The 12,585-nt window shown below is 36.1% G+C and overlaps 1 protein-coding gene and 1 pseudogene across 3 annotated transcripts; both read right to left on the bottom strand.

Moving 5' to 3' along the window:
* Window positions 1-457: 457 nt before the first annotated feature.
* Window positions 458-6,462, bottom strand: LOC149935090 (sodium-dependent nutrient amino acid transporter 1-like). Of its 2 annotated transcripts, XM_090180907.1 has the most exons (16): window positions 6,236-6,462; window positions 5,999-6,118; window positions 4,880-5,057; window positions 4,686-4,817; window positions 4,324-4,478; window positions 4,206-4,258; window positions 4,009-4,141; window positions 3,567-3,701; window positions 3,381-3,484; window positions 3,183-3,310; window positions 2,692-2,810; window positions 2,498-2,626; window positions 2,340-2,439; window positions 1,629-1,729; window positions 1,405-1,569; window positions 458-908 (listed from the first exon to the last, which is right to left on the bottom strand). In XM_090180907.1, the coding sequence occupies exons 1-16, from the start codon at window positions 6,266-6,268 to the stop codon at window positions 717-719; spliced, it is 1,977 nt and encodes a 658-aa protein (XP_090037033.1). In that variant the 5' UTR covers window positions 6,269-6,462; the 3' UTR covers window positions 458-716. The 2 variants fall into 2 exon arrangements, with proteins under 2 accessions (XP_090037033.1, XP_090037034.1); XM_090180908.1 differs by lacking the exons at window positions 5,999-6,118; window positions 6,236-6,462 and adding an exon at window positions 5,192-5,308.
* A 2,806-nt stretch (window positions 6,463-9,268) lies between these two features.
* Window positions 9,269-11,529, bottom strand: LOC149935089 (tRNA (cytosine(72)-C(5))-methyltransferase NSUN6-like; annotated as a pseudogene). Its single transcript, XR_016482275.1, has 3 exons — window positions 11,392-11,529; window positions 10,924-11,117; window positions 9,269-10,831 (listed from the first exon to the last, which is right to left on the bottom strand). The product of XR_016482275.1 is annotated as a tRNA (cytosine(72)-C(5))-methyltransferase NSUN6-like (transcript).
* Between the last annotated feature and the right edge of the window lie 1,056 nt (window positions 11,530-12,585).

Below are 12,585 nucleotides of genomic sequence, written 5' to 3'. Positions count from 1 at the left end.
TGTTCCACACCAAATACCCGAGGTTATATTCCCTTTAATCGTTAGCTGTACATCAAAGAAGTTAAAAATATCAAAGGCTTAGCGTCTCAGATAATAGGCCTTTCTATAAAAAAACATTGTCTTTCTTGTTTAGATGTATCGGGCGCGTCACTCGTGACGTAGAAGTGACGTTTCACTATGAAAATTCGACGAGTCGCCCTTTTTATGAAGATCTAACCTTCAAAACTGAACTGAACTCCTACGTATCTCGTGACGAAAGCGATACATTAAAACAAGTTCGGCAAACGTAAAGGGCAAATGAGGAGTTGGTGAATCTTTCCAAATTGACATGATTTTCTTAAAACAAGGAAACTTCGTTTGACAACCAGATGCCCCTGATAAAGATCAAAATTATTTTCATATCGGGATTCACTCTCCAGAGCTGAAATCAAAAACTTGTGGGTTTGGCACCAGGACGTTTTTATAATGTTGGCTTTTTATTTACATTTTAAATAAATTTCGCGCTTTAACAAAACAATGCCCATATTGGTCCTTGTATGGGTAAACCTAGTTATTCTGACCTCAATTGTTGTTATCTGTCTGATATGGACACGAACAAACTAGGTCAGTCTGTGACGAGTCGCGAGGTATTTACAGATTTACATTAGCGACGTTGTCTGTCCTTAAGTAGATTTTTCAAAAACAAATATATATAGAATGATGCCGTTCATTTTTTATTATTTCTGGGGCGTTTGCGACTCGTTCAACTCGAAGGCCGGATTGTCGTAGGGAGGGGGCGATGGAAGGCCATTCTCCACTTGGGCGACCGCTGGGCTCGGCCCTCGAGCGTGGAACTCCAACCATTCGGCGTGTAGTTTTGGGTTCTTGGGACCCCATTTCTCACTCGGCCTAAAAGCCGCCTTGATCGCCTACGGTACAACGCTTTTTAATTAAAGTTGAACTCCAATTAAAGGTCTATTCGCGGAAGTCAACATTTTTGCCCAACTTGGTTGGTAGTTTTCAGCCCGAGTTCGTTTTGATCCAAACGCTCTATGAAAGGTGGCTAAGATTTCGCGCTTTAAAGGTCCACAGAATCGTTTGAAAAAATAGAGTAGAATTTCAGTTAGCACTTCCTCTTCAGTAAAGTGACCCACGAATACCTGATCGCTTTCACTACTCGTGATTATGTAGCCCAAACGAATCGGCAAAGAAAATTACTTGTAATTCAACATCAACAAAATATGTCAATTTGCATTATTTAAGGTATTTAATATTAATATTATCATTTGGTGTACGAAAAATATAATATATAAATATTTGGAGGTAAACCAAGACGTTCTTTAAAGCGTTTGTGGGGTCTACAATGTTTGGCGAAAATGTTGACTCTTGTGAATATGCCTATAGCTAGTTAGAAAAAGAGTTTACCCCTAAACATCCTTTGTCTCGGTGACTGAAAATTTCAACTAGCATCCACAATGGGATCTGGATCATGGCAAGTGCCGCTAGTCCCCAACCTAAGCCGATACCCCACTGGGGAATTCCCTCTTTGCCTTTCCCTGCTACTATGACGTTACCATAGACGAATATCACCTGAAAGAACAAATACTCTAAACAATTGCACTAAAAACAGTACCATCATTATAGCTTACTATTAGTGCAACGGGCGTAATGAAACCCCACGTAATTTTCCAAAACCAATTCGGTGGTTCTCCCAACATAAAATGAATATCCTTACAGAATCTTTTAATACCTTGAAATAAAGTGGATATATATTATTATATTAAACGTAATTTCAGTAGGCCATCAAGGTATTAGTATTCAGCTAAATTCAGTATTTATTGTAACATACTGAAAGCATATACCAGGGTTATTCAACTCTAAAAAAGGTTAGATTACGACGCTATACCACTGTATACGAGTAATAGAAACGTGTGCCCCACAATAAATCAGACTTTATATACCCGAAAAGGGTGACGAAGAGAGACTTAATTTTGATTAGTCAACAACGCCCTCTGTAACAGATACACCGAAGCTCATAAAAATTTAAATGTTAACTTATTATAATTATGAAAATAATTTAATAACATTTATTTAGTTTTATAGCTTTTATAAAATAAATAAATATTTTCCGTTAATATTTGTTTTGAGCTATGGCTATATTTAACAATGTAAGTAACATAGATGGCACTCCCACGCATTAACGATAAAAGTCGAGTAATTTGGCGCCATCCGAAAGCTTCTGTAAACCAACCTTATGAAATTGAAAAACACTGCATATACTATTTAAGTTTTATTGAAGCGAGAGATCAGGAAATTACGTAATAAGTTTATCTCTATACCATCTAACAGATTGAACTTACCGTAAATCCACATGATGCCGACGACTTCGCAAATTCCGTAGAAAAAAACTGCAGTACCAACTCCGTAGTTATCGAGAAGCGTCATAATATGTTGACCACCCTGTATCAGTTTATAAATATTAGTTTAGAATACTAATTGGTTCGAGATATCACCTTACGTTAGTTGTGAGTGGAATTCCGCACAAGAAACAGAAGATGCTCATTCCCAAAGCTAGTTTCCATTTCTTCTGTCTTAGAGACGGGTATCGATCCCTCAGCGCGGTTAAGATGGTCTCAACTTGCGCGACCTATCCGCGTGCGTGTAAAATCTCTTATTCGATGTCTCGCTATAATATCTGCCATAGAAACTTACGGAGCTACCAATTCCCAGAGTGAACAACATGATGAAGAAGAGAATAGACCACAGTTGCGGGACGTACGGAATGTTGCCCAGAGCTTCAGGATACGCGATGAAAGCCAGACCCATACCCTCTGAAAAACACGGTGGTATTTTGAACACACGCGGGCTATTTAAGATATACGTATAACCAAAAGTATGCAATATCCTCTTACAAGTTAAGTATCCATCTCTTTATAACGCTAACGTAAAACGGTGTACACGGACCTCGTACTTACAAAATTACATGTTCCATTTTTATGGAGTATAAGGATAAGGTAATAGTTAGTGTAGGGAGCTGTTGGCTCGCGTGGCACCACCCTCTTGCGTTATGTAACCCGGTCACCTGAATTAATGACTTTAAAAGTAGCTTGATGACTTAGGCCTAAGGTGGGGCTTTGGGTATTAGCCTAGCTGATTCTTCTTATTATTCTTAACTTGTAAAGTATGTATTATAACGTATATACCTTTCTCTCCGGCCACTTCACCAACGTCCCTATTGGTTTTTATTGCCAAAGTGCCAAGAACGGAAAAGATGACGGAGCCAGCTAAGAGACTGGTGAATGTGTCGGTGAAACTTATGATCAGGGCGTCTCTAGAGATTTAGCAAAAAAAGGAACGAGATTGAACAACCGTTTAAATTAGCCGAGCGACTCAATTAATACTTGGAAACGTTGTGTTTGAAATTATTGTAGCTGGAGTACATGACCAAAGCGCCGTATCCGACTGCCAGTGAAAAGAACGACTGCTCGCAAGCGTAGTACCATACCTAAACGTTCACAGCGTACCAAAAAAAAAAAGAACCACGTTATTATTGGCTTAAAAGGAAATGGTAATCGATGGTCCTCAACCTCGGCTTTCATCAGAAATTTCCATTTTGGATTAAAGAAGTAATCCAAACCCGTCACTGCACCGTCGTTGACCAGGGCGACGATCAGCAAGGCAATCAGTACGGTATATGGGAACAGAGCGGTAAAGTACGAAACCTGAAAAAGATACGAATGCATTCGAGCTAATCAACTTTACATTCAGACCTTTTCACACGAGTCAACATTTCCGTAAAACATTGTTCACTAACACGACTCGCAAACCAGGTTGTTCCGGTTTTTGTAAATATTTAAATCTAATAATTTTCTTGCACGTGCTTTTGATTGAAAAAAATTAAATATTCATACGTTAATAAAATACCTTCATTAATGTAAATTGATATATAGAGGTAGTTTTCTAAGAAAGAAGAGTAGAGTTGATTCGTGTGAATATGCCTATTTACCGTTTCGGTCAAGTCAAACCTACTTTTCCGAGAGATTCTATTCCTTTCATAATGGTCAAGAAAACCATGACCCAGGCTAACAATAGACAGAGTGGCAAAGGCCAATTGATGCTGTTCACTTCATTTAAACTGTCGGATTTTTCGAGAACTTTGTTCCTAAAAATAGGGTTTTAAAAGTTGTATTCTCGAATTATAACGCTTTGGACTGCGTTTATCGTACTCGAAATATAGTTGGGACAAACTAGCGTTGGAGTTTAGTAAGGTGCCGTTTTCCTAAATTTGTAAAATAATAAGGTTAAAGGCTTTGGATGTAATTGATAATTAGTTCTTATTTATACCGAACAAGTGTCGTTTCCTGCCCATTCGGCGTCGCAAAGAGTCCATGGCAGATCTTTGCTCATGGACGCGAAAAGAAAGTAGATGGTCAAGGCCATCAAGTAATTGTAAAAGATCATGATGTAGAGGGTTGAAACCATCTGAGCGTAGCCAATACCTTTCGGATGATACGCGGTTGATAAGATTATAGTAGTTTTAATATAAATTTTCTTCGCGCGTTTTTGTTTAGCCTAGGTATAGGTTTTTAATTAAGGATACAAATATCGCGATAAGGACTATGTCAATACTTCAAATTTCTCTAAAGAGTTACTTAAATCAACTTTCGGAGGAAATGTTCGGCGTGTACTTAACTGTAGTTACGTACCTTTTAGAGCGGGCACCGCTTTCCATACTTTTATCGGTCCGGCCCCACTGAACTGACCCATTACCAGTTCCATATAGTAGAGTGGACGACCGATGATGACCAGTACGATTAAATAAGGTATAAGAAAGGCTCCTATTTGGAATAGACTTTGGAGTTAGTTGCGCGGGATTTTAACAGCCATTAGTACGTCGTACCTCCGCCATTATTGTACGCTACATTGGGAAATCTCCAAACGTTCCCCAAACCAACGGACATGGACATGCAAGAGAGCAGGAATTCCAATTTGGTGCCCCACGCACCCCTGTTCTCATCGTCCACCAAATTCGCGTCTTCTTTCTCGGTGATCTTCTTAGCTTCACCCATCTCAAGCACCTAAGCGAGAAAAGATTCAATTGTACAAGCAGTCGAACATTATACGGTTCAGAAGGGTTGGTTTGCTAGATGGAACCCCATTTTAGTTCAATGGCCGATTAACTTCTTGTTTAAAAATAACCCGCGTATCGTACCTAAATATTGTCTTGCTGGAAAATAATCGTGAAAAGCTTAGCAATAAAAACTGTCACAATAAATTGATCAACTGCGAAAGGCAGGTCTTTTTTTCGAGTTGCCCCGATTATTACATTCCGTGGTATAATTTGCGACAATAAAAGTTTGACGGGTTCAAAGATAAACTCCGGAATATTGTGCTACAATTATTTATAGATGAAACACTCAAACATTAAACTCGTTATCGGAAGGTAATCAAGGTGTAAAAATTAAAATATGTAATTTTGTTCTCATTGGCTATATCGGAGCGTTCCATAATTTAGTTAAGGACAAAAAAGATATTGTCAATTCACTGCCTGATTGTAAACTTTGAGTATTACAGATAAGATTTCATTTCGGATGATGACTTAAATAAAAATTGCCACATCGCCGTTGCACCAAAACCTTTTGTCGGCGTTTGCGAGTGGGAAACGTGATAATTACTTTGGCTTTGTACATTAAACCTTTATATGAAATCTTTCGCTAATGTTAATAGCTCCGTCCCTACGAACTAATACGATAGTCTTTTCTTCTTTGGAATGTACCAAAGATAACCACAAGGTAGAACAATTAGATTAAGGCCGATGACTTATCGATATAAACTGTCAATGTGATATTGACTTGGAGTGCTAAGCAATCGTTTCCTTATCAATAAATATACTCGAGAGTTATTCTTTTGATTTTAAAGCCATATCTGCTCTGGTCAATTCCTTTATAGTCAACTGCGCGAGTCTATCGCCTAGTCGCAATGTACGAAAGTGTAAGCACAAACCTAAGATTTTACTTACATCACCGTTGGTATCGTCGTGGTTGGAAGTATCACGATGTCCGTTGACAGTAGTGTGGTTGCTGTAGCCATTAGCTCGCTTGTAGACCGGGGCTTGAACGCCGTGTCCATTAACAGTAGTCTAAAAGACGAGTTGGTCAAAATCTTTGTTAATCCACGATTGATTGACATTTAGTCTCACGGACATTGCGACGGAGGAGTCGCAATATCCGTCGAGTTCTAGAACGACGGAACTGACCACGTCACGAAGATAATAAGATTTTCTGGTCATCCTTCCAGAGTCCGGCGTTTTCTCGCGCTAATAAGGTCCTTTCGAATTCAGTCTGCGGGTCGTCGATGAAAGCGCTTCAACCCTTTAATTAAAACATTTTCAATGCGACACCACGGAACAGATTTGAATCGCCGCGAACCAGTCTGTAAACGCGTTTTTGTGGCAGTTAAACTTTCCTCTTGCAGTAGCGGCGGAGGCGGCTACTCCTTTCAGCCCTCCGTAAACGGGAACACGTGCCCAGAAATGAACTAACCAATCAAAACGGGTTCCGAGTTACCTTCACCTCTAGCTTATTACACATTCATTCGATCACGGAGGTATTTGACAGGAATTAGATTTTTCGGTTGCCTTTTCTTCGTAACGACGTAATCTCGAAAACAGAAAACGCGATATAGAATTACTAATTCGAGGTCGCCTGAGGTATTAAGTTGTTTTCGCGATCTATTTTGGGTTCGGAGAAATCTCTATGGCTAGTTTTCGATAAATTCCTCTCATCGGTACGAGATGGGGGCCTTTCCAATATTTCACCCCAAAAGAAACGGGAGATTTTTTCACTTTGCACGTTTTTCGTGGATCCAAACAATTCGCCAGTTTTTCGTAATAAGAATTGGGGACGAAAAGGTATTTTCGATTTAGGTTATCGCGTTTTTTCTAGTGGTTGATCTTTAACCACGAGTATCGTAACAGTTGTAAGTATGACACTTAACGATGAAGCCAAAAAATATCGATAAAGCTTCACCGGTATCGACTTCCTGAGTTATTCTTCCGGTTTTCATAATTCAAATTTGAAGCCAAGTTTTCCCGAAATTTAAAACCCTTTCAAAGAGAAAAACAACGATTACGTAGGCCAAATAAAGACTAATTTTTTAATTAAAAATTAAAAATTGTTTTAATAAAGAATATTATTTATTTTAACGCATTTCAAATCTAAACTCCGTTGATCAACATCAAGGCTACGTAATTAGATTGGTTGAATTAGAATTTAACTGATCATTAGGAAAAAACTGTATGGCTACTAAAAATAAGAATTACAATATTCCTAATCATGGTTGTACGAACGTTTTCTTAATTTTTATTTACTTACAAAGAGACTACCTGAGGTGGTTATCACCGATTTTGTTATGATAGTATGAAAATTGCCAAGAGAAAAGTTGCAATGGGCTTTAGTTCTCCCATGGAAACCGAAAATGTTTTTGATCTCTCAAAACAAAAAATTCCATTTTAAAAAATCATGGGGTTTTATCGGTTTCACAGGGTACTTACTTAAAAAATTTTAAAAAATTAAATTTTCAAAACTTACCCAAAAAGATGAATTTGACCTATTTTGGGTAATATGGATCAAGGATTTTGAGTACAATTGATCAATTTGCGTTAAATTTTTACAAAATTTGGGTAATCGAGATAATCATATGCTTTTTTTAAATGGAGAGGTCAAAAACCTTTTCGGTTGCAATGGAAAAACTAAAGCCCATTGCAACTTTTCGTTTTGGGAATTTTCATACTACCATAAGGTCTACTGAACCCCCGAGTTTCAACAAAATCGGTGATAACCACCTCGGGTAATCTGCTTGTTAGTTGCGCAAACAAAAATCCTGGCTACGACTCTGAAAAGAGGTATTAACCAAAATAATTTTTAATTTCTTTTCCACATAATTATCTTATTCTTTAAGTTGTTTAAGTTAACGGATTTCCGAAACAAAAGATATAACAGAGATAATTCGATAATTCGTAAGATTTAAAAAAAGTCAGAAAAACATACTTGGCCTGTGGTAAGGAGTGGGTTGTAATTTCTTAGAACCACACCTGGCTTCGTATCTTGATATTTTTTATTTTAGGCATGATTCAACTCGCGCGTTTCAGAACCAAGGACGATCAAAACTCGAAACCGGACGGCACTGACCTAACGATGTTATTTAAATCCATTACGAATAATCGGAAGGTTAATTTATACCACTACTATTCGTTTACTATCATTTATTATCTCGGTCTTCCATCATCTTAGCAATTATAATTATAATACCGGGAACTTTGTTAATGAAGTTTTATTAATTCTGACGGTAAACCAAAAATGATTGAAGAACTTGGTTTTGGCGCGTTATTACTTTTGTGAATGCTCAACAACAAAAACTAGTTTGAGGTTTGGTGCGGCGTAGAAATTCGAGTGGAAATTCTAGGTCAGGTTGTTTATCACTCTTTTGAAGAATGAGGGTGAATTATATTAGCATAGTTAATACAAATTCACTGGTTTTTCGTTTTAGTCAATAATATTTTCCATAAGTATGACACTTCACGTGTAATGGTTTTACCAAGAACAGGGCCCCACTCAAATCATCAAAATATTTATAGGAAAAATAAGATTATATTTCTAAAAATATATTTTCAAACTTATAGGATTTTATAGGTATATACATGTACATGCGATTTCATTTACTAAATTTATCCATTTAAAAACAACATCTATATTTAATGAAATAAATCTTTGATTTTCAATTAAATAATTTAACCATTTTATCATAAAAATATACTAGTAGCTAACCATGTTAACAAAAACAAAAGTATCGACTAGACTGACTTTGTATAGGAATTTATCCTATAGCTAAATCTAGCAATTTATCTTGAAATGGACAAAAAATTAAAATTATTCAAATTTTATACAACTTTTTGGGGATTTTTCTAAATATATAGGATGTTATAGGGCAGTTTTAAAAATATAGGATTTGATAATAATTATAGGACATCTGGGGGCTCTGCAAGAACTACTCACAACACCTTGGATATTAGCCTAGCTAATTATTATTATTATTAGAGGGCTTGGTTGTAATTTTAGGTCTTTAGTTTCATCTACGTAATAGTAATACTAATAAAAACTTCCCATTCTCAAAGATTTAATTTATATAATTAAAAATTTAAATCAATAATGTTTTGAGATTAAATTCAAAAATACATATAATACACAAAAAAAGAATTGCATAATAAGTTTCTCAAGGCTGAGAGCTCTATGTTTATTTCAATCTCATTAGCTAAATTATTCATAATTTTACCGTTATTAATTTCGAATTCTGATCACTGAATTTGTCCTTGACAGCGCCTCGCTGGAGCCGATTTTCTTCCTGAGCTAACGTCACTCTTAGGAAAACATTTTAAAGAAAAAGAGTTCTGTGAAAGGTTATAGGCTTATGGAAAATAGTTGAGAGAGAGGAAAAGATAACTTTGGCACGATTCTTGTGGTTTTAAATGTGAAAATTTAAGGCACGCTTATTATTTTAAAAAATCTGTAGTGATTGTTCAAGTAATTTTAGATTTCCCGCGTTTCTTGTATCTCGGGCAAGTTACGTACGCCATCTATGGGTTCAATTTAAATAATTTAATTTCCAATTGAGTTTTTATATGTGTATACTTATTTTATTAAACTTTTCAATTAGTTTTAATGAATTTTACAATGAAAAATACAATGGTATCTTTATAATAATCACAACCTAAAGAAAGAGCATAGAATCTATATAATATTTTTGCATCTTCGCTCAACTGGCTTGCCTTCAAAGTAAAACCTACTGTTGGTTTCACCAATTTCAGGTAAAGTAATTTGTTCGAAGCCCATTGCACTATACTCTAATTTTCTTTCATTAATAACGTACAAGTAATATAAACTATTACTCCTCCAGGTTTAACCGAATCAGCAGTTGCTGCAAAACATTTTCTTTTTGGTTTAATTTGGAACTTTGGTCTTTTGCCTAAGAGCTGTAAGGAGCATCTAATAACACTTGTTTTAAATAAATTCGGCAGAAATGGAGGGGATAGGTTGAAATAAGTCTCATAATTTTATAAACTGATTTAACACTGTTGCAATCGAAACATTTTAAAACTTCAAATCCTTGTGCAGTAACCCTACTTTTAAGCTTTTCTTAATTTTTGGTTTTGTCTAACGCAATAATGATGCCTTCATCTTTCATATGAAGTAATACGAGTAGCTTTTCCACCAGGGGACACGCACATATTTAAAACATAATCTCCCTGTTTTGGTTCTAAAACAATGCCGCAAAGTACGGATCGTAGATTTTGTAGAAAAATTTGGCTTCCCATTAAATCTCTTAGAGATAGACAATTAATCGCCCCCTCTCATACGTATCCAAAGCAATACCACTAGGCAAACCAGTTACCCAGAAATGGGTTTCTGTAAATTTCATAGGATTTCAAACATTTTCCTAGTGGAAAATGCTTTGGGGCACTGATAATTCCGAGAACGAACACGGGAGCGTCCCTTTGAATTGATGTTCCACATCACGAATTAACAATCACTGACAGGTTTAACAACTTCATTTTTTATGGAACGCATGAAAAAAATATTGGAAATTGCGGGGTGTGTTTGTTTTTTTAACTCCATCAGCTTTTTAGTGTTTCTTGAGTAGCAGAATCAATGAATCTGACTGTGGTATATTTAGGAGGTGGAGTTAACCATTGTAGCAAATACTGAAATTATTTTTCCTTATGTAGGCAATACTCTGTATAGTTGGTTTGAGAACTCCATTATCAGAGAAATGTTCATTGGTCATCAAAGCTGTGTTCCTATAAAAGAAATATAAATTATAAGAATAGTTATCAAAGCCAAGTTTCCTTATAACCAACTCAAATGGCGAATTTTTTTTTACATTGGTTACCTTCTTAGGCATAGCAAAGTTGAACTGATTTGAATTAAATATTGGCCATCGCTAGGCTAACCAGAGACAATTGTCGTGGCAAAGCCCAAATTTTAAAATTCCGTTTGAGGTCTTTCCTTGATGTAATGAATCGACGTTGCAATAGAAAAAGTTTCTTGATCCAACATTAAATGCCAATTGAACATCTATTTGAACTGTATTTGATTTATTAAATACAAAACCATAAATTTGGTAAATTAACCCAGGAACAAGACAAATTAACCCAGGAACAAGACAAATTAATCCAGGAACAAGACAAATTAACCCAGGAACAAGACAAATTAATCCAGGAACAAGACAAATTAATCCAGGAACAAGACAAATTAACCCAGGAACAAGACAAATTAACCCAGGAACAAGACAAATTAACCCAGGAACAAGACAAATTAACCCAGGAACAAGACAAATTAACCCAGGAACAAGACTTACAATTATTATTTTGCTAGACCTTTTATAAGGACATTGATCACACATATTATAGTAGCCGCATCCTAAGATAATAATCTACCGATTACTTAAAAATTTCATCGAAAAACTTTGCTTGACATAAGGATGATAAACAATAATCAAAGCGATCAAAGCTGAGAAGTATCAAACAGTGATGTTCCGAGCGATTTCCGGAACGTATTTCCTCCAATCACAAAACGTATTTTCGAAGCATTTTTTGACGAAAAACGTACTTTTCTATTTTCCACTTAATACGCCATCTATGAAACAAATTTTCTTCCGTTTTTAAACGTCAAAAGATTAAATCCGGCATTGTAACTGCTGTCAACAATTACAATGCGCTTGAAAACCGGTTGAAGGTCGCTTTCAATAGAGGGCCATACTAGAGGAATTCGGAGAAAGCCAGCTGCTTTGGTGGTGAAATTAGACCACATACTATTTATAAAACTTTCAACGAACCCCAAAAAGCTAAAACGTACTAAATATATGCCAAAAAATATCAAAACGTATTTTCGTATCATAAATTTTTCCAAACGTACTAAATACGATTAATTAAATCCAAAACGTACTTTCGTACTCAAAATTTGAAAACGTATTAAAAAAGTACAAATGTACCGCTCGGAACATCACTGGTATCAAATAAAACAGACTAACCGTCTGCAAGTGCATGGCCAACTTCGCGCGCTTACTACGCTCGCACCAGGCGTAGTGAGCGCGCGAAGTTGGCCATGGAATGTGTGACGGCTAGCAGATAATCTATTTGGAAAATCCCCAGAAAAGCGGCATCTATCGGTGAACTAAAATAATATTAAAAAATAAGAGCGCGAATTCCGAATTATTTATTCAAATTATTATTACATACAATATTTGTTATAATGGAACAGGTTGCACTTTGCAAAGCCATATATTTGGTGGATCTTGACTATTGAATTAAAAATAAAATAGCCAGAATTTCAAAAGTTAGACCCTATATTTCAGGCTCATCGGATGACCGAAAGTAGCTGTAGCTCTATTTCGAAGGCTAGAGCTAGCCATCGTCATTATTAGGGGATGAAGGCTAAACTTTCCTATAATTAGCTACCGTTTCTAAACTGCTAGATAATAATTTTGGTTTATTCGCTTATTTTACTATATGGCCGTTGTGAATCAGAGATGGGCAAAAACCGAATTTTCCGA

This window comes from Leiobunum rupestre, chromosome 7, assembly GCF_980474605.1.
Source record: "Leiobunum rupestre chromosome 7, qqLeiRupe1.1.hap1, whole genome shotgun sequence".
Classification (NCBI taxonomy): Eukaryota; Metazoa; Arthropoda; class Arachnida; order Opiliones; family Sclerosomatidae; genus Leiobunum; species Leiobunum rupestre.
This window is presented reverse-complemented; position numbering and strand designations above follow the sequence as displayed.